General features: G+C 32.4%; 1 protein-coding gene across 1 annotated transcript in view; it reads left to right on the top strand.

The window, feature by feature from the left end:
- LOC121443466 (ribosomal protein S6 kinase alpha-6-like) overlaps positions 1–25,332 on the top strand; it is a 160,084-nt gene that overhangs the window by 108,146 nt on the left and 26,606 nt on the right. The window contains 10 exon segments of the mRNA XM_041645216.1: positions 11,960–12,102; positions 16,196–16,266; positions 16,476–16,564; positions 17,295–17,343; positions 17,345–17,351; positions 19,844–19,946; positions 20,543–20,673; positions 21,104–21,226; positions 21,915–22,004; positions 23,079–23,246. Coding sequence (XP_041501150.1) covers positions 11,960–12,102; positions 16,196–16,266; positions 16,476–16,564; positions 17,295–17,343; positions 17,345–17,351; positions 19,844–19,946; positions 20,543–20,673; positions 21,104–21,226; positions 21,915–22,004; positions 23,079–23,246 — 974 coding nt within the window.

The raw sequence follows: 25,332 nt of genomic DNA, 5'->3' as shown, positions 1-25,332 counted from the left end.
CACCTTAAATACTAAAGATGTTGGGCATCTTTTCCGACATTTATTTGCTGTCTATCTTCTTTGATAAAATGTTTAAACATTTTCCCATTTTCAAGTTAATTATTTGTTTTCTTCTGGAGGTTCCTAGTTTACATGTATGCTACATGTATGCTATTTTAAAATATTTTCTTCTGGATTTTAGGTTGTTTTTTTTTTAATCTCATATCTTTTGAAAGCAGAATTTCTTCATTTTGGTGAAGTCTGGTTTGTAATTTGCCCATTAAATTAATGTTTTTTAATTACCCCACTTAAGAAATGTTTATCTAATTCTAGGTAAAAATTTTTCCTGTGTATTTTAGAGTATTCTGTAGTTTATATTTGTATCCTTAATATTTTTTCAATGAATTACCTTGTAATTTCATTTAAAATCAGATTTTCATATGTGTGAAGGCCTATCTCTGGATACTATGTTCTGTTCAGTGACTTATTTTTCTGTCTTCATGACCATACTCCTCTGTCTTGATTAACTGAATCTTTATAGTATATCTTGAAGTCAGTGATTACAATCCATGAGGTTTGCTTTTCTTTTGCAAATTTTTTAGGCTCTTGTAGGTCATTTGCATTTCTTTATTTTAAAGTCACCCTTTCACTTTCTTATAAGAAAGCCTACTTAGATTTTTGGTTGGTATTTTCATTCAGCCTGTAATTCAGTTTGCACAAAATGGACATTAAAAAATACTGACTTTTCTATAAACATGTTTTTTTTTTCTGCTCCAAATCATGCCTAATTTCAGGAATGATTATTTTCAGCATATAGGTCTTGCACATCTTTTGTCAGATTTATCTTTTAGTGCATTCTGTTTTAATGATGCAAGAATTGTTCTTTTAATTTTAGTATCACTGGGAAAAACAATAGAGTTTTTCCTATATTGAGCTTGAATCTCACAATCTAGCAGAATTAACATATATTAGCTGCTTTTTGTGTAGATTCAAAAAAAAATGTTATACTAATTACTTTTGGGAAGATGCTTTACTTCTTTCCGCTTTGGATATCATGTATTTCTTTATTCATAACCTTGTTAGCACTGGCTTGAATTTCATTCTGATGTTGAATAAATTTGACGGGAAACAGACATTCTTGTCTTAATAATTCAAAACAGATTGAAACTAATTTCACTTTAAAACTTAAACCTGTATGTGAACTTTATTAGCTTGAGTTACTATCTCTTATTAAGTTGTGAAGAAGTGTTGCAATAGATGATACATATTGTCACATGCATTTAATGGAGACTTTTTTTCTGCTTAATTTCTGATATGTTCAATTAAATGAAACACATTAATGTGAAATTAAATGAAAGTGAAGTGGTAACCTAACCTTGCATTTGTGAAGGAATACCCCATAGACATCAAGTATAATTATTTTAAAAATTATTGGATGATTTGTGCTAAATGTTTGTGTTTATTTTCGTTTTAATTTTTTCCCTTCTGTTTTTATTGTATGTGTATGGGTGTTTTTTCCTGAATGTATGTCTGGGCAACACAGTCAGGTAGTGCCAATAAAGGCTGGAAGAAGGTTTCAGTTTCCTCTGGACCTGTAGTTACAGATGGTTGTGAACTGCCCCGGGGATGCTGGGAACTGAACATGACACTTGAAAGAGCAGCCCAGTGTTCTTAACTGCTCAGCCATCCCTCTATTCCTGCAATTATTTTCATAAGGAATATTTATTTTCTTGTTTTGTGTTTTCTTCATTCGTTTGTTGTGTCAAGGTTATTCTTGATTCCTAAGTTGAATAGATATATTTCAACTTTCAGTAGAACTTATTTAGATTCAATATTAATTGTTTTAATGATTGGTAGAATTTATGTGTGAAGGCAACTTGGCCTGGTAAGGTGTTTGACTAAAAGAAGTTCTTTTTAGTAAGGTGTTTAAACAAAAAGTCAATTTATATAATATATTTAAGATTATTGTTTCTTTTTGATGAAGTTTGTCTACTACCTTATTTCTTTCAATGCATGTATTAGTTCCATCAAATTTGTAGCTCTAGGTTTTATGCTCATTATTTTGTTGTTGCCCTTGTATTAAAATGCCATGACCAAGAGGAACTTCTAGTAGGAAGAGGTTTTTTTGTTTGTTTGTTTGTTTAGCTTGCAGTTCCAGAGCAAGAGGCCATAATCTCAGGGGAGACATGACAGCAGGGTAGAAAGCTAATGGATTTTATCTCACTACCACTTAAGAAGCAGGCAGAATGATTTGGAAGTGGAACAAGACTGTAAATGCTCAAAGTCTACCCTCAGTGATATACTTTGTTCAGCAATATTTCTTGTCCTAAATGGTTCATAACCTCTTCAAATGGTGCCAACAGCTGGATACTCAGTGACAAATACACGAGCCTGTATGAGACATTTCTCATTCAAGCCACCACAACTGTTCATTATATTCCATTATTATCTTTTCTCATAGGTGTAGAATCCTTATTTATGGATGAATCGCAATCCTGATGGTGGTAGTTTGTCTTTTCTTCCTTGGCATTGCTAGTGGTTTATCGGTTTTATTTTTCTTTTTATGATACAAGCTTTTAACTTTATTGATTTTTTGTTATATTTCTATTTTTCTTTTTTAATCTTTATTACTATTTTCTAGTTACTAGCTTTTTCTAGTTTCTAGATAGAAGCAGATTACTGATCTGATGCCTTTCTTCTTTTCTAATGCAATCATTTAGTGTACAAATTCTTGAAGTACCGTTTTAACTTTGTTCCTGTTATTTTGCAATGTGGCACATTTGCTTTGTTTAATGTACTTCCTAGTTTCCTTTATATGACTCATTGCTTATTTGAGAACATGTTATTTAATTTATACATATTTATTTATTTTTCCAGATATCTTTCTAATATTGATTTATAACCCAATATTACTGTAGTCATAGAGGCTACTTTTCATGACCTGAATCTTCTTAAATTGTTTATATTTATTACATTCTTTAGAACATGATATATGTTTGTCAATGTTCCATGTGCATATAAGGAAAATGTGTACTCTCTTGTGGGCTGGTGGAAGGGTCATCAAATGGGTGTTAGATCAGGTTTGTTAATAGTGGTTGCTTTAGGAATCATGAATTTGTTCCATTATTATACTGGTTTTTATATTTTGTAAACACATGAAATTCTTTTATTATAGTTATAGATCTGTATATTTATTGCCTTTCTACCAGAGTTTAAAAAGAACTTTTTAATGGTGTATTCTTTCTTGATAAGGAAATGGTGTCACTATTAAATGACTTACTTTAATGCATTAATACTAGTTTTATGACTCTTAAGATAGCAATATTAGCTCAGTATACCTTCTTCTGTGTCTTCATTTTAAACTAATTATTCTTTTACTTGTAGCAATTAAGTACATATGACATCCTTGACTTTTATCCACTTTGAAAATATGTTATTTTTAAAGTATTGTATTAGACTTATTGTATTTAATATGTAATTTTATATTTAAATCTACCATTTTATTAGATTTTAAGTACCATTTATTCCTGGTATATTTTCCTCTTTCATGGATGCATTTTAATTTCATTTTTTAGTTCTACCGCTAGCTTGGCAGTATTAACTAACCTTTTGTTATTTTGTAGTTTTATTAGGTTTTATAATGTGAATATTTAAGTTGGGATCAAGGATATACAGTCTTTAAACCAGTTGCTTTTCTTTTTTGTTTTAAAAAATAATTCATTTATTATTTTATGTACATTGGTGTTTTGCCTCTGTCTATATGAGTGTGTCAGATCTTGGGAGTTACAGTTAGGTGTGAGCTGCCATGTACATGCTGGGAATTTAACCTGGGTCCTGTGGGAGAACAGTAAGTACTCTTAACCATGAGTTATCTCTCTAGCCCTCAGTTACTTTTTATAGGTTTTATAGAAACAAAGACACACACATTTAAGTATTTCCTGTGACTTCTTTCATAGCTCAGTGACAACATACAAAGTTTTTTCCTTCCTTCCTTCCTTCCTTCCTTCCTTCCTTCCTTCCTTCCTTCCTTTATTAAAGCATGGTATATTATTGTATAGCCCAGATTGGATGTCAACCCAAATCTTCCATCATCAGCCTTCAACATGTTGGGATTATAGGTATGCACCAGCACAGATATGACTTATTTGTATTGGATGGTGGTAGAAACTATGAATGTAGTTTTCTTATACGCTAAATATTTTGTCATTCTTATCATTTAGGATCTTGCTTTTAATCTTTAGTGCTGGAGAATCAAACATTGAGCCTCTCATATGGTAGTGATCCACTCTACACTTTATCTGTACCCCCAACTCTAGGTCCCTCATTTAAATTTTTTCACTCAAGACAGCATTTAGTATGGGGTTAATTTTCCTCACTATTCAAACAACGACCTTTTTTAATTACTCTAACTAACATTCTTGAAATTGCAATGATGTATTTATTATCTTGATTTCCAAACGAGGCATGTCTTTCATCATCTTGAGCTTAGTGTTTTCTTTTAATCCTTTAATACTCTGTTTTCCCTTGATGTCAGTTCCCTTTGATTCATGATTCGGAATTTCTTGTTTCTGGGCAATCTTTGTGAAAGTTAAGGTATTCGAAGATGAGTACTTTTGAAATGCTTCCAGAAATACACTGATACTTGCTGGGAAATGTAGAACTTGTTTCATCTTTTCATGTCTTTTTTTAAAATTTGTTACAATGACCCTGAACATCATTTATTCAGTATTAATTTTGATCTACTACTAAAGCTAAGACCTTCTTTTTTCTGATTCTTTGTGTGTGATGTTTTCTGCTCTACCTAAATATAACAGGAACTATCACTTGCCCAATGTGAGTTGCATGGATTGTTTTGTATAGCCCTTAGTTCTTTTTCTGGTTCGGCATAGTGTCCTCATTTGCACATACTTTGTGCATCCCCAGCTGTATGCTTGGGAATCATTACATATTTTGAGAAGCTGTTCTGCAGTTTCCTCTGGTTTAGTACCCTGGATTATTTTCTTCTCTAAGTCATTTGGCTCTAACTCATTACTACAGAAAATCTTTGAGCTCTATTTGAGTTAGAGCTCCCTACACTACCACTTGGAAACTTTCCAGGTAGTAAGCTAGGAAAATTGGAGGGCATACCACATTTATTACTAATATCTCAGTATTCAATGTCTTGAGAAATATCATTTCATATATTTTGTTCTGTGTTGTGGCTGTTTCAGGTAGGAAAATAGGTTTTGCCCTTGTCCATTTCATTTTATCTTGAAATGGTAGTCTGGTAGAAGAGTTTTAATTGGATGATTGTAGTTCAACATTTAAGTTATAGAATTTATGATGTAGGAGAGCTCTGGAACTTGTGATAAACGAAATCTGTACTTACGGGATGCTAGTCAGCACTTAGATGCCTGAGTCCTCTGGCTTGTATCTTTCTTCAGTGTAGAACTTGGCATATGTGCCCATATATTTTGTAGTCAAGGACAGAATTTAGTATGTAATGTGGTCTGTCTGTGACCCTCTTCCAAGGAAAAATCTTTAAAGAAATGGTAGAAGGACAATGGTATATCAAGGCTCCAGCATTTATTATTTTTTGTTAGATTATAGAAGTGTCACAAATGTCTTTGAAAAATTCTTGCCTGTAGTCATTTCTGATTTTCTTTTAAACTCTTCAGATCTTCATTCTCGATGTGGGACTATCTAAACTCACACTAGCACAGAGATGCAGTCAGTAAGTTTTGATTCCTAAGTTTGGAATATTAGGTAATGTATTTTAAATACATTTCCCAAAAGACAATAAATTATTTTATTCATTGAAGAGACTTTAAAAAACTGATTCAGTGATGACTTCTATAGGCAGCTTATTGTAAATAGTTGACGGTTGGTTATATTTCCCTTGTGAATAAAAAAAATTGAGCAACCCAAACTGAAGAAGTATTTGTGCCTTAGACACAGAATTTTAAATTTTATTTTAGTACGTATTAAGAAATTTGATAATGTTCGTTCCTTACATTTTAAAAGAAAAATATACCTCCCTAAATTTCTGTCCCTGAAAATGTACACAGACACATATATACATAAATGCATAAAATTTTAAGCCATATCTTTCTCTTTTGCTAATATCTAGAAAATATCTTGTATTTATTATTGTAAAACTAAGAGTATGTTCAAAATTCATTTATCAGTTTAATAAAATTTTAGACAGAGTCAAAATAGAAATTCGTGTGTTTTTAAAATTTGCAGCATTGTTTTACAGTTTATCTAGAGAAGTAAACAAATGCCAAAAAAAGTCATTTGATATAAACTTTCTTAAAATTTTCTTCCTGCTCGTTTGACTTTTTTTTTTTTTCCGAGACAGGGTTTCTCTGTGGCTTTGGAGCCTGTCCTGGAACTAGCTCTGTAGACCAGTAGACCAGGCTGGTCTCGAACTCACAGAGATCCGCCTGCCTCTGCCATTCTGTTGTAATATGAGCGGCGGGGCTGCGTCCCCTGCACCCCTGCTGCCTGCTAGCTTATGCCTCGAAATAATTACATGGACACTGTATTCTTTTAAACACTGCTTGGCCCATTTCTATCTAGCCTCTTCTAGGCTAATTCTCGCACCTGGACTAGCCCATTTCCAGTCATGTGTGTAGCACCCCAAGGTGCGCTTACCGGGAAGATTCTAGCCTATGTCCATCCTGGGTCGGAGCTGATTCGTGTCTGGAGTGCTGGGATTAAAGGCGTGTGTAGTAATAGGAGCGGCGGGGCTGCGCCCCCAGCACCCCAGCTGCCTGCTCAGCTAGCTTATGCCCCGAAATAACAACACACAAACTGTATTCATTTAAACACTGCTTGGCCCTTTAGCTCTAGCCCTTACTGGCTAATTCTGATATCCCCATCAACCCATCTCTAATAATCTGTGAGCACCGTTCTTACCGGGAAGATTCTAGCCTACATCCATCCTGGGTCGGAGCTTCATCGCGTGTGTCTGCCCGGGAGCGGGGCATGGTGTCTCTGCCTGAGGCGTCTTACCTCACTTCCTTTTTCTCCCAGCATTCTCTTCTGTTTACTCCACCCACCTATGTTCTAAGCTATGAACCCAAGCAGTTTGTTTATTACTTAACCAATGAAATCAACAGATTGATATATGACACTCCCACATCAGGCGTGTGCCACCACCGCCCGGCTTTCCTTTGACTTTTGAGAGAGTCTAGCTGAGAGAGCCAACTGGCCTTGAACACAGATTCTTTCATACTGCACCTTGTAAGTGCTAGGATTACAGATGTGCTCCACTATACCTGTAGATATGATAGTTTTTTTTTTCTTTTTTCTTTTTTGGTTTTTCGAGGATATGATAGTTTTAACACAGGATCAGGAACATATTATATAACACACGAATCTTACAATAGATCATTTAACATACAATTAATGAGTAAAGAATGAGTCATATATTATGATAAAAAGGTTGATTATTCAACAAAACAGTATATGAGAATTTGTTTAGATATTTCCAAACTAAAGTAAAACACCACCTGGATTGCACACTAAATAAATTTTATGATTTAACTATATCTTAAAACTAATCACTGTATCCTAAAAGAAAATGTGAGTTCGAGACCAGCCTGGTCTACAGAGCTAGTTCCAGGACAGGCTCCAAAAGCCACAGAGAAACCCTGTCTCGAAAAACCAAAATAAATAAATAAATAAATAAATACTTCAAATATATCTTTTTTAATTTTTAATTTTATGTACATTGGTGGTTTGCCTGCATGTGTGTCTGAAAGGATGTTGGAATTCCTGGAGTTACAGACAGTTATGAGCTGCCATGTGGATGCTGGGAATTGAACCCAGGGGTCCACTGGAAGAACAGCCAGTGCTGTTAACCACTGAGTCATCTCTCTAGCCTCTACTTCAAATATATCTTAATATATATATATATATATATATATGTGTGTGTGTGTGTGTGTATGTATATGTTTTGAGACAGAAACTTCTAGTGTTCCTGTGTTTGTCTTCTAAGTGCTTTTATTACATTTTATTTTCTTAATGTAATACTAGAAATGTTTTTTTTTTGTTTTGTTTTGTTTTGGTTTTGGTTTTGGTTTTTCCAAGACAGGGTTTCTCTGTAGCTTTGGAGCTAGTCCTGGAACTGGTTTTGTAGACTAAGCTCTTCTGGAACTCAACAGAGATCCACCTGCCTCTGCCTCCTGAGTGCTGAGATTATAGGCGTGCGCCACCACTGACTGGGTATAAATGTCTTAAATAAAGAGAATGGATATAGTATAATAAGATTAAAAATTATAAAGTCATAACACAAACTTAAACAAGTGATTTTCTAAATTTTGAAAATATTAAATGTGGTTTAGAAATCATTCTTAGAGAGCCTGAATTAATTAACTGAAGAGAATAACATGGGCTTATATTTTTTTCATTTTTGGAAATTTTGAGTAATGTGTATATAGTAAAACTCATTGTTGTAATCCTTATGGTGATAGATCCTTATTTTAATTTCCTTTTTTTAGTCAGTATAAAGTAATCTTAATTTCCTATAGCATTCAACTAAGTATACATTTCAAAATATCTACAAAAGATTTATAAGATTCTTAATACATAAAAAAATTGAGAAATTGAAAATGCTAATTGCAGTAATTTAGTAATTGCTTTACTACATGCTATCCAATTTAATACCATAACCTGTCAATAAATATTTTATGTCAATTAAAAATTTAAACGAAATAAAATTTTAAAAAGAAATTCAATATGAAGTGATTACAATGCATGGAGGAACATCAAACACCTGTTGCTAAATTAAAGAACCCACGGTAAAAAGGTAACACAGCATGAATCCAACATGGCACACTAGTGAAGCAGAGCTTTTGGAGATAGCAAGATGAATGTTTTCCAGAGAGGGAGGGAGGGAGTAGAAGATACGGATGAATAGGTTGGGCGCCGAGGGTGTTTAGGATACAACTCTAGTTGCTAGATGTTATGGTTTATCTTGATTATATCAGTGTTCAAATACAATCCAGTGGTGATATATATAAAGTGAGTGATGAGAAATGTATAGAATAACAAATGTATATTGTAATTCTTGGAGACTACTACTAAAACAATAATTCTAAAGATCCTCAAAATTCCACTATTGTCTTTCTAAACTTTTAGCTATCCCTGACCTATTTCTTATTCTTAGAGTTTTCATTTTCTCCATGTAATATAAACATGCATATACAGTAGAAAGCCTTTTAACTCTAGCTTTATTTGTCGGAGGGCAGTGCACATCAAAGTCATCCCTACTGTTAGTTGTTCAGTGGTTTGTTTTCTTTAAAATTACTTACTAGTGTTTTAAAACTAGATTTTATGATGTTGCCTTGGTGTTTTCCATTTGAGGACACTTGTTTCATACTTTGAGTAATTATGAATAAAGTTGTAGTAAATAATAATGAACAGTTTTTCATATGAACCTAATTTATTTGAGTAAATTGCTAAGAATATCATTACTTATTACTATGGTAAGTTTATATTTAATGAGAAACTTAGAGATTCTTTACCGAAGTGGTTGTAAATTTCCCAAACCTATTGAATGTGTAATAGTTACTTTAGTTATTCTAATAGGCATGTGTCTCAACATGTCATTTTTTATATATATTTGTCTTTATAAAAATGTTTGTTCAGATCTTTTGACCATTTGTAAAAGCTGAATTTTTTTTGCTAACTTTTGATTTTTTTAACGTTTCGAAGACAAAGCAGTAGATAATGCAGTATGCAATTTTTTGTCTAGATTTTTTTTATTTTATTATTGTATCTTTTAAAATTATTTGTTCTTTGAGAGTTTGATATAGTTTTTTTATCATATTCACCCTTCTCTCCCCACTTTTTTCAGATCCATGTACCTATACCTATAAACTCAAATTTTTTGCCCTCCCCTTTTTAAAAAATTGTTAAAAATGGCTAATTTCTGCTGCCCAAATGTTCTTGGATGTGTGGTTTTCCACTGGACAGTTGTCAACCTTCCAAGGGCTACACTTTTAAAGAAAACCTTCCCCTCTGTTAGCAGCTACTAATTGCATATATCTCCACAATTACCTTTTAAGTACATTTTTTTTTATTTTGATGATACTGTATGCACTAAATCTTTCTTCTTCTATGGTTTATACTTTTGATGTCATACCCAAGAAATTTTTGTCTAGTACAGAATCAGAAAGATTTTACTCCCTATTTTCTTTTTGTAGTTTTAACTTTTGTATTTAATTCTGTGGTACATTTTCAGTTAATATTTGGTCATGGTATGAGTATATTGTGTTTTTTATACTTACATAAAAATTTGTTTTAGCACTGTTTGTTTAAATAGCTTTTCTTCTTTAATGGAATTCCTTTTCATTTCCACCAGAAATCAAGCCAATTTTGTTATATAATAGGTGTGTGTGACCCTTATCATTTCATTCTATAAAATCACATAACACACTGGAAGAGCAAAACTATAAGTTTGGGACCTAGGTTGGTGATTCCCAGTGATTGTGAGGAGTGAAGAAACACAGACAAGAGATAGCATGACATGTTTTCTGAGAATTGTTTTATATCTGATTTTGTTAATGATTACAAAAGTATATGGTATGTTAAACCTGTGGACCCGTGCACCAAACTGTAAATCATATTTTATGCAAATTTAAAAATAAAATCTTAACTTAGCCTAAAAAAATACCTACAGGACTTAAGAGAAAAACAAAAGCCACCACTACAGTATTTACTCAGAGCCACATGATTAAAAAATGTAGAAAGTAAATGTAAAAACTGTTTTACGTGTTCATATATATAATTGAGTACTTAATGACTGCAGTGTACATTGTGCCTTCCCTTAGAGAAATGCCTAAAGTTTGCTTGTAGGTATAGATATCAGAAACATTTCAGTTGTGAGTTATAATAAAGAACTGGTGGGAACTGTATTATCTGAATTGGAAAGGAACACTGTTGGACTAGGTAGACAGAAGTGATTCATTACAAACATAAGCTGAGGTAGCTGGCAGATGTTTGTACTTTCTGTATTCTACTAGTCTTCAAGTCCATGTTTTGCTCAAGTTATTTTCTGATATACAAATTGCATTGAAATTGATTTGCATTTTGAAACAAGATTATAGCAGAACTAAATATCTTTCAGTATATCAGTTTAAACATTATTCCATTGAAAGTGTATATATGTGCCCAGCTTTCTTCTATATTTGACTGTGTTTATTATTATATCTGTCTAGTACATATTTAACTTAGTATAAGATAATTCAGTTTTTTTATATTTTTCAAAGCTTATTTACAGTATTGTTTTCATGTTCTTTCACATATGTTTTAGATTCAGGTTGTTGATTTCTCCCAAAGAAAGCTTATTAGAAATTTATTGACATTTCATTGATTCTCTGAGTATGCTTTAGAAGAAATAACAAATTAACAATATTGAATCACCAGTGTATAAATACACTATATCTTTCCATGTACTTAGAATGGCTTATTTCTTTCATCAACGTTTCTAGTTTTCAGTATAATTATCTTATGTCTTATGTATGCTGAAAAGCTATTTGCAAAGTGTTTAGTGGTACTATAATACTCCTTTTAAATTTAAATTTCTATTTTTCTGTTACTTTTATAGAAAATATTGAGTTTATATTGATACAATTGGTTCTCTGAAGGCTTTAAATACAAATCCATTTTTGTCCATGCATGCTGTGCTTTTGTAATATTTTTAAGGTATAAATTACTACATCACTTTATACTTAGGATAATGTGACAACTTTTGCTATTTTTTTTATCCCTGAAGATTATAGTCCTGACAAAGTGTATTTGCCTCAGCAATCTTTAAATGCTCTTAAAGAGCTTCAACATTAAATATTGACTGAATTTTGTTGTTTCAAATTATCTTTTTCAAGAGTAATTTAGGCCAAAGTAAAATGTTTGAATATTTAATTCATTATTTTGGTTTTTGGTATTTCGTATTTCTTGAGATTTTTCAACCTCTATTTGTGATAATGCACAGATTTTGGGCTTAGCAAAGAGTCAGTGGATCAAGAAAAGAAGGCATACTCATTTTGTGGCACTATCAAATATATGGCTCCTGAAGTAGTAAACAGACGAGGCCATTCTCAGAGTGCTGATTGGTGGTCATATGGTGTACTTATGGTAAGTTGTATTATTTTCCTTAGTTATCTCAATATATGCTTAATACTATTTAGGGTTTTAGTTTAACTTTTGGGTCAGTTCAGAAAAGTTTTCTTCTGGTAATTCATGACTAATGTTTGCAACATTGTGATCGGTAAACAATAAGGGCTAAGGTTTTAATGTTTTCCTTTTAATGTTCCTATTGAAAAAGTAAATGGCAAGATTTTTTTTATATAAACTGTATCTGAAATTTAGAAAAGGTCTAGATGATTCTGGACCTTACTAATATTTATATACTATTTTATTATGTATCACAGAATTTATCATCTTCATCTTATTTGTCCAATTGTTTCACACCTGTCCTATAATTACTGGCAGATATATTCCTACTATATTTTTATCTCACTCAGTAACTAATAGAGTGGTATTTATATAAATTCTAAATACAGGTGATAGTTGGCTATTGAATCATGTCCATTTTCTTTTGAAGTCTAATTGTCCATTTTCCCATTTATCATGTAATGTATAGAGTACATGACACTACCATATACTAAATATCTGTTAAAAGCAGGCATTTGGGGAAGGCAGTACATAAAAAATAATTAAATTACAACATTTTTCCTGATTAAAGAACACATAAAATCTGCTGGAGAAATAATTCAAGTAACTAAGGAAACCTCCAGAAGTATCCTAAAGTTTGAGGAAGATTTCATTTAAATTTAGTATAGATGAGAGAGATGGAACTTAATTGCTGAAGTATAAATAAAATTTAATAGCTGCATGTTAAGAAAAGCTAATTATTGTGATTGTATTAGCAAGTCTTTGGGAAGCCAGTTTGGCTAGAGAAGTCAGGAAGGGTGAAAGTGCAGCTGTAAACCCATAAACCTTCACGCGATGCTTTTGCTATATGCAAACTGTTAGAGTTTGAGTCAGGATGGTGAAGGAAAGTTAGATTTTTAGGGAGATTAACCTTGGCATTATATAAGTAGATTGGAGATGGGAGGGAAAAAATCCTTAGGAACAGGAAAATAAAATCTTTCAAAATTGTCATAAGATTAGAGTTCACAAAAAAAGGAAATTTTAAAGGCATTTCAGATAGCATTTGACTAGTCTTAGTAGCTGATTAAATGACACAGGTAAGATGGAGGAGATGATCCAAAGGTAAAGGTCCCTTTCCAATATCTGAATTTAGGGGTGTGAAAGTATAGTAGATTGGTAAGAAAGCTATATTGGTAGAAATACCTACTGGCAACTGGTAGGGAAATAATGCATCCACATGTAGCGCAGGTTAACTGTGTGTAAAAAGGGACACTGAAGAAAAAAAGGAATCATTTGGCAACTTTATGAAAAGATTATATCACAATGAGAGGGGGATGCTATCCAACAGTTTGTGAGAATGTAGGATTCTTAGATGCAATCTCTCCCTTTTTGTCTGTCTACCATCATATTGCTATAGATTTTGGTGAGAAAAGTAGTGCCTGATCGAGAATGAGTTTGCAGCAGCTGATTTGTTGTTGCCATGGTACAAGAGAGATTAATGTATAAAGCAACTAAGGTTATGAGTTCAGCTTACATGAACAGAGGACAGATGCCAAAGCCATTAGTCAATTTTAGTTTGCAATATAATTATTAGTTCTATAATCTTGTATGTACATCCATGAGCTTGTTTGTGTGTCTGTGGTGGGGGACAAACTAGAAGTTGACAAAATATCTTCCTCAGTTGAACTTCACTTTATTATTGGACCTGAATCTCATCAGTTTAACTAGACTGACTAGCAAGCTCCAGAGGTATAACTAGAGGTCCACTTGTTTCTCTTCTCACAGTACTGAGCTTAAGGATGCATGCCTATCATATCCAAACTTTGTGGCAGACACTTTTCCCACTAAACTATTTCCCCAGCTTCTTATAAAGTTCTTTAATGAACTAGTAAGATCTTTAGTTTAGGACTTTGTCCCTCCTTCCTTCTCTCCCTCCCTCCCTCCCTTTCTTTCTTTTTCCCTTTTTGTCTGTTTGTTTTGTTTCTGTACTAAAGATTTAATTAAACCTTAGAACCCTCTTCAGTCTAGTCAAGTGTTCTACCATAAAACAGAATTCTCGCACTTAGACTTTAAAAAATAATTGTACATATTATTTTATGTTAATTCTTAGTTGGATCTCCATAGTAAAATATTTTCTTTATTCTGTGTCCAAATGTCTTCATTTTTTCTTTTATAAATGTATTATTTCACACAGGCATATGTGTGTATGTGTCTCTTACGTTCTACTTAATTTGGGGGTACTGGATTTAATCCCAAGGTCTTGCACATGCCATCAAGTGCTTTACCACTGACCTGTGTCCCAAGACCTTTAAAAAAATTAGAGGTAAGGCCCTTTAAAGGTAACCAGGATGGCTTTGAACTAACTGTGTAGTAGTTGAGGAAGGCATTGAACATGTAATTCTTTGGCTTCATACTCTAAAATAAATGATATTATAGGAATATACCAATACCTTTGATCTTACCTCCAATTTTGGAATTCAGTTTTTTAATTTCTATATTTTTGTTTGAGATTAAAAGGAATTTAGAATGGTTAATTTTTAAATTTTTTTCTTGGCATGAATAAGTCCCAGATGCTTTGACACATAGTTTTATTTTCCCATTATTGTTATTTACGTAAACTTACATCTTTGTTTATAAAACAGCTTAAAAATAAAAAAAATAAATAAAACAGCTTAATATTTTTTTTTCCTTTAACAAGAAGGATTGTTGCAAAATTGACTTTCATTTTTCCTTTGGTGCAGATAGAATTAGGATTTTTTTGCCCCTACTTTGAATATTTAAAAAAAAAAAAACTACTTTGTCATTATATGTACCAATCCAAGTTCCCACTCCCTCCCCTCCTCCCATTCCCTCCACATACCCCCTACCGGACCCCCATCCATTCCTCAGAGAGGGTAAGAGATTTTGCTTTGGGAAAGGTCCAAGGCCCTTCCTACTATAGCAAGGCTGAGCAAGGTATCCATCCAAAGAGAATAGTACAAGCTGTAGGGATAAATCCTGGTGCCACTGCCAGTGGCCCCACACACAGTCTGTCCCAGCCATACAACTGTCACCCACATTCAGAGGGACTAGTTTGGTCCTATGCTTGCTCCTTCCCAGTCTGGTGGAGTTCGTGAGCTTCCATCAGCTCAGGTAGACTGTTTAAGTGGGTGTCCCCATCATGGTCTTGACCTCTTTGCGCATATTCTCATTCCTCCCACTCTTCAACTGGATTTTAGGAGCTCAGTCCAGTGCTCCGATGTGGGTCTCTGCCTCTGTTTCTATCAGTTGCTGAATGAAGATATTTAAATATTAAATAGTGATATTTAAGTTATTCATCAGTATGACTACAGGTCAAGTCAAGATGTGGCCCTCTCTCCTCTATTGCTTAGGGTCTTAGCCGGGGTCATCCTTGTGGGTTCCTGGGCATTTCTCTAGAGCCAGGTTTCTTGCTAATCTGATAATGGCTCCCTCAATCAAGATATCTCTTTCCTTGCACTCATCTCTGTTCTTTCTCCTTCTCAACTATCCCATTCCCTCATGTTCTCCTTACCCCTACCCTTCTCGCCTCCTTTTAATTTCCACCCTCCCTTCTTCCCTGACCCCAGTGCTCTTAAATTTGTCAGGCAGTCTTGTCTGTTTCGACTTTCCAGGAGGATCTATATATGCTTTTCTTAGGGTTTACCTTATTACTTAGCTTCCCTAGAATCATGAACTATAGGCTCAGTATTTTTTTGTTTATAGCTAGTACCCACTCATGAGTGAGTATATACTATATTCATATTTTTGGGTCTGGGTTATCCCATTCAGGATAGTGTTTTCTAATTCTATCCATTTGCATGCAAAATTCAAGATTTTGCATGAGTAGTACTGAGTAGTACTCTAATGTGTAAATGTGCCACATTTTCTTTATCAGTTGAGGGGCATCTAGGTTGTTTCCAGGTTCTGGCTATTACCCCATTTCTGATTGTGTTTTGAGTCACTGTCAACTGAAATTTGCATGATTTAATAGTCATGTACTATAAGTCTTGGTTTTAAAAACAAATGTAATTATATATTCTAAGTTGTAATAAATTGTGATTATTTTATTTTCTAGTTTGAAATGCTTACTGGCACTTTGCCGTTTCAAGGTAAAGATAGAAATGAGACCATGAATATGATACTGAAGTAAGTAGAAACACTATTTTATTTGTGGAAATATTCTTGCCTCTATTATTAAAATCTTAATGTGGTTTTCAACAGACTTAAACTATTTTTGTCTTTTTCTCTCATTCTAACATATTGGGAACTCATTAAAATTTTTAAAATTCACTTTGAGATTTATTGACTTACTACTGTGTCTAGATTTAAGTGAAATTTTCTGCAATGTTTTTCAGAGCAAAACTTGGAATGCGTCAATTTCTTAGTGCTGAAGCACAAAGTCTTTTGAGGATGTTATTCAAAAGGAATCCAGCAAATAGATTGGGTATTATTAATCTTCTTTAACCTTGATAACAATGTACTACATATAATAGCCAAGAAACTGTATCTTTATGTTTTAGTTTAAGTTCATTTATGATTACTGTATATTTACATTTGAATTGTGGACTTTTAGTAGTTTATATCAAATAAAAATTTTGCTTATGATTAATCAGCAAAATTAATAGACATGAAATAGTCTAGTTAACAGAAATCATGTACATCATATGAGCTGCCTTTCAAAAAAATGCAGTTTACTTTGTATTGATAATCCTTTTAAATGTTTGATGATGACTACTTTGCCTCTCCTAGTATACTTCAAAGTTATATTGCCTTTTCCTAGATCCTAATGTGATCCTATTATCTATGTCCTTGTGTTAAAAAGTACAGTGCTGTTTTCACCTTTGTAGACTTTAACATAGCGTATGACTATGAGACATGAATTGTGAAGGGCAATTACTTAGTTTAATATTATATTAAACAGAAATTGTATTTATTAGGAGGCGTTATAGTACCTAGTATTTCATTGTTGACTTATACAATTCACTATATGCATCGGTTTTCTTTCTTATTAATAGTAGATAAAGGACAAGTTAATACAATACCAGACAAGAAATCATAGATACTTTACTCTAAGCATCCTAGGAAAAATATACAGTCATGGGTTTTTCTAATAATATAGAAGCTAAGTAGCAAGATTAAAAGATTATGGCATTAAAATTATTTCCATATTACAGGATCAGAAGGAGTTGAAGAAGTCAAAAGACATGCTTTTTTTGCATCTATCCTGGAATGTAAGTTGAATATAAGTTTGTTATTAAATAATTTATATTGAAATGAGTAAGATTCTTTTGAATCTAGTAATATAGAGATTTGGCAGATACGCATAACCCATGTATTTTATATTAAGTCTGATATTTTTGTTTATAGTTATCACATAGCATGGCAATACCTTGAAGTGGTAGAGGTCCTGATAAAGTAATTTCTGTTTTGTCATTTGTTGTAACTGTTGTAATATGATCAATATTTATACTTCCACTCTAGATGAGGAGAGGATGAGATAGGGAAAAATGAGTGAGGCTATGACAGATCCTAATATAGGTAATAATAATAAACCCAGATATTTTTTAATTTCACATTGTTCATTGTTCTGCATTAGAACAAGCTAAATCAAGAAAAAACACTGTACTATAGATACTTATGCTTATGGATGACATGAAAGAAAAACATTGAGGAATTATGCTAAATTATTCATATTTTAATTTATATGCCCAGACTGATAGTCTTGTCTTAGAAAAACTCACTCTTCTAGTTCCTTGAAATATAGTAATTCTTTGATTTTTAAGTATAGAAATTACAGGTATTATTTTTGTTACTTGTCTCTGTCATTAGTTTCAAATTTTCCAAATTCTTGGTTTTCCCCCTTCATTCCATTATTTGTTCAAGTGTAAGATGATTGAAAACTTTGTATTTACAAAGTTTCCAATATTCATTTTGTTAGTGATTCCTGTTTTAATTTGCTATTATGAAAGGATACTTGATGTGATTTACGTGCTTCCAAATTCATTAAGAATTATTTTATGACCTGTTATATGGTCTAACTGGACTATGTTCAGTGGATTTACGAGAGGCTATTGGGTGGAATTTTTGGTAGATATGTTTAGTCCATTTGGTATAGGGAACATTTTAACATGGTTGTGTTTTTATTGGTTGATTGAAGTGATAAACTTCCTGGTTTTTGTTCCAGGTGAACATTGGTCTCTCTTTAGATCATTATTATTCATACATTTGTTTAATATTTGGTACCATGTACATTTAAATATATCAGTTTCTTTTGCTGACCTGACCTCTTTCTCATAAAGACCTTGTTTGCTTTTAGTACTTATGACCTCAGCTCTATTTTGTCTGCTGTACAATCATTGACACTTTGGTTTAAATTCAGTTGATCTGGACTGTTTTACTCCATCACTTCACTTTCACTCTATAATGGTGAAATGGATTTGTTGTAAACAGCATGTAGTTTTCTTTCCGCCCTTTCTCCTTGAATGCGTCTTTGTTTTGTAATACTAAAACAAGACGATATGATCACTAGCTTCATTTCCTTGTCTCAGTTGAAGCTGGTTTAGTAAGTGAATGGTTGTTCCATTTGTTGTTTTTGGACACAGATTGTCAGAGCATCTTGTTCAGCTGCAATCCTGTTTACCCATGTGTGTTTTTAAAACATACACAGTTTAGCAACTTAGAATATTAAGAAGAATGTATTTAATCTTATATGGAAACAAACTATTTTAGATGAAATAATCATGAAAATAATCTGACTGTTTTTTTTTCCATTTTTTTATTGAGAAACGGAGGAAAAAAAAAACAAGTTTCCACCTCCTCCCAGCCTCCCATTTCCCTCCCCCTCCTCCCAACCTTCTCCCCCTCCCCCCACCCCTCTCCCCCTCCCCCCACTCCTCTCCCTCTCCCTCTCTTGTCGAAAGAGCAGTCAGGGTTCCCTGCCCTGTGGTAAGTCTCTGAGCATGGCGAACAATGAGGGCTGATGAGAAGCCAAGGACAATGGCACGGGGTTTTGAACCTACGTAATGTGCTGGCTTGGTGGGAGCCTAGCCAGTTTGGATGTTCACCTTCCTAGAAATGGACGGAGAGGGGAGGACCTGACTGTTTTTTTTTAATATATATTTTTACTTAAAAATGTCCACCTCCTCCCATTTCCTTCCCCCTCCCCCATCCCCATACTCCCCATCCTCTTCCCCTCCCTCTCCAGTCCAAAGAGCAGTCAGGGTTCCCTGCCCTGTGGAAAATCCAAGGTCCACCCCCTCCATCAGGTCTAGGAAGGGGAGCATCCAAACAGACTAGGTTCCCACAAAGCCAGTACAAGCAGTAGGATCAAAACCCAGTGCCATTGTCCTTGGCTTCTCATCAGCCCTCATTGTCCGACACATTCAGAGAGTCTGGTTTGATCATATGCTCCATCAGTCCCAGTCCAGCTGGCTTTGGTGAGCTGTGTGCATATATATAAAAGGAAGTGAATGAATTTGAAAATAAAACCTATGAAATTATCTTGTATTTACTATATCTTATTCATACAACTCAAAGATAATTTCATAACCATATTTTAAGTGTGTCTGTTTTAGCTATAACTTGTCCACTTATGCTATCAACATTCAAAATGTTGTGAATATTAGAGTATTTGAATTTTCGATGTTGTATTAGGAATGCCCAACATGTGTTAATGATATTTTAAAATGTTAAATGTTTTTTTTCATTACTGCATTGCCTCTAGAAACTATATAAAAGAGAAGTTCAGCCTCCTTTCCGACCTGCTTCTGGAAAACCAGATGATACTTTTTGTTTTGATCCTGAATTTACTGCCAAAACACCTAAAGGTAATACATACTTATTTATAGCAAAGGCTTTTGTTCTAGTAATTATTACATAAATTAACTGTTTCAGTAAAAAAAAAAGAACATCTTCGTGCAAAACTAGTTTGGTGTTTGTGTAAATGTAGATTTTATATACCATATTGCTACAATCTGTAATTGGGAAATATTTATCAGTGAAATGTAAAGAAGGGTAAAATGCAGAATTTTTTTCTTTTTTTTTCTTTGTAAATTCCTTCTTAGCTTCCCAGGGTAATAATTTTCTAAATATGGTATGAAGTAAAACATGAGATGTGCGCTGGATCAGTTTAGAATCTGATCTAATTTACTTTTAGTGATTTCTGTTTCATGTGCTCGTTCAAGAAATATTGAATCCCTACTATGTGGTTTTTGGTAGTAAGGATGAAGCCATTAATAAAGATTATTGACCATATAAAATATGTCAGTCTAAAACAAGTAGAGAGGAAGTATGAGTCATATTTCTTGTGTGTTAGACTGTGATATTTAATGTTTCTTTTCCTTTTTAAAAAAAATAAATTTGCTGATCCTGTAATCATAAAGTTCTATATAATTTTAGTAAAATATAACTGTTTAAATGTTAGATTCTCCTGGTTTGCCAGCCAGTGCAAATGCTCATCAGCTCTTCAAAGGATTCAGCTTTGTTGCAACTTCTATTGCAGAAGAATATAAAATCACTCCTGTTACAAGTGCAAATGTATTACCAGTCGTCCAGGTAAATTCTTTACGATCATCACTATGTTTAGTTTCAGGTTAAGTATTTTTTTCACTTCTTAATAATGGATGTTTAATAGTTATTGAAAGATCATAGTTAATGACTTCATTTTCTCAATGTAATTCAGTTAAAAGTGTTTCTGTATGTTTGGGGAAAGTACAGATAGTAATTACCTTTAATATTTTTATATGTCCATTTTGGCAAGAAAATGTTGGAGTGATTTTTAAACTAGTCAATTCATCGCATTGCTTGGGATTTTAGAAAGCATACAATATAGAGTGACTTCAGAATTTATATATACAATTTTTAAATATTGGTAAAATTTCTAGAATTTTTTTAACTTTTAAGATATGTTAAGATGGTTTGGGACAAAAATTAAGAAAATGTGCAATTCATTTTCATTAGTATTTAATTTGTTTTAACAAAACAGATGAATGGAAATGCTGCTCAATTTAGTGAAGTCTATGAATTGAAAGAGGATATTGGTGTTGGTTCTTACTCTGTTTGCAAGCGATGCATACATTCAGGTTCCAACATGGAATTTGCAGTAAAGGTATTGTTTCTGAGCCTAATTTATTGTTTGATTTACATAGTTTGTATTGCAGATTAGCTCATACAATATTACTGGTACATTGAGGGAAAATCAGATGATGAGAAAAAGTTTGTGATTTAATATTTTCATTTTTAATTTCTTTGAAAAGTTTCATTTTGGAGAAATGGCATTATTTACTTACTTTTTGTTTTCTGACTAATCTGTAGCATACTATGTTAAGATTGAGCAACTATAGAACGTACATAATATTATTTATTAGTGTCTTAGTTAAAGGTGGTATACTTGATCTAGCTCAGTTTTTATATTACATTTCTATTCTATGGAATTTTTAAATGTTGAAACAATTAGAAAATGATGTTCTTGATTTCCTAAGTATTTTTGAATAACAGAACCCAATTGAAAGTTGGCGTGGTGGCAGTTGGGAGTACAGGAATTGTCATACGTTCAAGGCCAGACTGGGCTATATAATGAGTTCTAGCACACCTTAGGCCACATAGCACAATCCATCTCAAAACAATAACAATAAAATTCTAGATAGACAGACAGATAGATAAGATTGAGGAGTGGGTGGGTGGGTGGATGGATGGATGGATGGATGGATGGCTGGATAGATAGAAAAATATTTCTTTCTGCATGATAAAGAAAATCATTTAACTGTTTTTAAGATTTTCTGTGGTCTGTTTCTTAGATCATTGATAAAAATAAACGAGATCCTTCTGAAGAAATTGACATTCTTATGCGTTATGGACAACATCCCAACATTATCACTTTAAAGGCTGTAAGTATTTTAAAATCTAAGTTTCAACTAAGTTAAGAAAGTTATGAACTAGAACTTTATAGCTGTGATTCTTTAAATGCCAAATTTCAAATTGCTGCTTTTATTCTCCAGTGATTCTAAACATGTATTCTCTTTTTAAAGATTTTAGTAAAGAACTATGATTGTTGGCAAAAGAATATCCTAATAATCCATTTATATTCTAAATAGTTAACTCAGTAATGTTGCAACTAGAAATACTTTTCTCATCCCTATAAATGTAAAGGAAATTTATTCTGGAAAACTTACTTTCTTGATTATAGAGTAATTGTCTGTAAAATTATGGATCTTTTCTTGAATGAAATAGTATTAGTCTACAGTTTTTAAAAAAAAAACCTGTAACACACATATTGATGTATCTCTGAATAATGACTTTTATATTATAATTTAAACTCATTTTTGTGAATATACTAAACTATTAAACATCATCTTGATCAGTTTGTTTTAGATAATATAATAGTTTTATTTATCATATTTAAATAGTAGTTTGTATGTGCATGTATGTTTAAATGTATGTGTATGCAAATATATAAACATATTAAGTAGAAATATATCTCAAATATATATACTCATCTGTATTATATATAAACATACGAAGTAGAAATTTTTATTTCTTATCTATTTCTTTTAATGCACTATTTGAATCCAACATTGTTTCTAGCCATACTAGTCAAAGAACTAATAGGTGCTATGTCTATTATCACAAAAATGATTACTTTTGAAGAAGTATTTGTAATATAATTAAAATAGCATGTACATGTTATTTAAGAAGCATGGATTTCTACTCTTGTTTATGTGTTTTGTTGAAATCTCTAACCTTCAACTTCAAAAACTTCATATTTGATATGATCTTCCAGAACTACACAGGAGATGATTTTTCCACTTCATTCTTCAATACAACCTTACTATATCAAAAAGAAAGAAATGCTGTATGTGCTTTGATTCTAAAGTTGTCCTGACAAAACAAAGTAAATATAACTTTAAAAATTTGGAGTAATGATTACAAATAATAAAACCTTAAAACACATTCTTTTTTAGGTCTTTGATAATGGGAGATATGTTTACCTTGTTACGGATTTGATGAAAGGAGGAGAACTACTGGATCGTATTCTCAAAAAAAAGTGTTTCTCAGAACAGGAAGCTAGTGATGTAATAACACTAGTGTATGTAATAACAAAGACAGTTGAATATCTTCATTGTCAAGGAGTAAGTTATAGTTGAATTCTTCCTTCAATTCTGGGACCTATATTGTATTTCTTGTATATTTTTATACACAATATACTAATAAAATTCAGTGTTATAGTGAAGCTTATAGAAAGTGGTTTGAAATATGTCTGTCTGTCTATCTACACACACACACACACACACACACACACACACACACACACATACACAGGGCTTGATAATTGATAGGACAAGGTTAGAGGTGTGTGTGTGTGTGTGTGTGTGTGTGTGCGCATGCATGTGTATTATCAAGCCTAATCAAACTTTATAGTGTGAGTCATCAAAGAAATATACAAATGGGTTTTAGTGGCTCGCCACTATAAGTTCAGCACATGGATGGCTGAGGCAAAAAAAAATAATAATAATTAAAATTTGAGGCCATCCTGAACTAAATAATGAGTTCCCTCAAACCTAGACTTCTAAAAGCTAAATAGAAAAATATTTACAGGCATATAAAGTATTATTGGAATTAGTCTATAACTATTATATTCTAGCACCAAAACGACTCTCTGTTGACTCTGACCAAATGCCCTAAATATGACAATAAGCTTTTATTCTAAACATTGAACTATCAATATGTTAAATCTTTTGGAGAAGAATTGTATATTTCTTTTTGTCATTTCATATATATGTAAGGTAGATGTGTTAAAATAAAAAAATGAAATTAAAATGCAAACTGCTTTTCAGAATTCATATAGTAGAAATTGTATGTAGCCCCACTTATAAATAATAAAAAATTTTATATGTGACCTAAGAAGACTTCAGTAGTTGGAAATAAATTGTGCAGCACTAAAGGAACACAATAATTTTAGTATGATTTAATCCGTCCAATTTCTTTGCAAGAATTTTAAAGGATAACAAAATTTTTGTAAGGCATGATAAACCAGAATTTTAAAAATACAATATGATAAACATCTGCTGTTTAGTTTTTTATAAATCTTGTTTATAGAACACCTAAATAGCAGATATTTTGAATATTTATATATGATAGATATTGTAAGCAAAGGGCTTTTAAGATTTAAACACTAAGTGAGATTTTGCCCTTGTCACTAAAAAGCATACATTGTTGTACATTGCTAAATGAAGGATATGAACTTATCAGACCTAGTATACCAAACAAGAGATTTTCAGTTTAAACTCAGCCAAAAATTATACTTAAAACAAAATAATAACCACTGGAGAATAGTAACAGAATATAAATATCTTCATAACTTTATATCTCCATATGATACAATATGTATGAATCCTAAAACTAGATTGAATGAATTGTAGAAGAAAAAAAATCATCACATTCAGAATTTAAACTTTTGCCAATTATTTGAGCCTTCTTCATTTTTTCTACTGAGTTTGCATTTTTTCTTGCGAATTTCATACGTTGTAAGTATGTTTTATTTTGTTGAGAATCTTTATAACCACTTAATTCTACAGATTCTAACTTGGTTCTTCTGAGAATCAGACCTAGATTATTTTTTTTTCTTGTGGCTATGTTCTACTTGTCTTGTTTATGTAAATCAGATGGTTTGTAATTGTATCCTATGGTGATATAAAGTTATGAAAATATTTATATTTTGTTACTCTCCTCCAGTGGTTATTATTTTGCTTTAAGTATAATGTTGGCTGAGTTTGAATTGAAATCTCTTGTTTAGTGTACTAGCTTTGATGTCTTCATATCCTTTGCTTTCATATAAAATCTTAATTTTATGTGTCAGTGCTGGTTCTTTGCTGTATAGTTGTCTCAGCTTTGTTTTTATGTTCTTCTGCTGTCTCTTTTCTGCTCTTCTCAAACAGAAGTATTTATTTTTTTCCAAATGAAGGTGTATAATAGAGACTGCTCTTAGTTCTTAGTGTAATAGCAACAGATATGGGAACCTACCCACAACTCTGGTTCATCCTTCAGCCAAATGTGTTACTCAACACTGTTTCTTTACTTTTCTAAATTCTCTTGAGTCTGAAGGCTCTTAACTTGTGTACTATATCAAGAGTTAATAGTCGAAGTGGATGTGGGGCACTGGGTGAAACTTTAGACTATTATATCTAAAAGTAGAACCAATTGAAGATAGAAATACTG

This window comes from Microtus oregoni, unplaced genomic scaffold (assembly GCF_018167655.1).
Source record: "Microtus oregoni isolate MIOR12 unplaced genomic scaffold, Mior012 000107F_ref0000227, whole genome shotgun sequence".
NCBI lineage: Eukaryota > Metazoa > Chordata > Mammalia > Rodentia > Cricetidae > Microtus > Microtus oregoni.
This window is presented reverse-complemented; position numbering and strand designations above follow the sequence as displayed.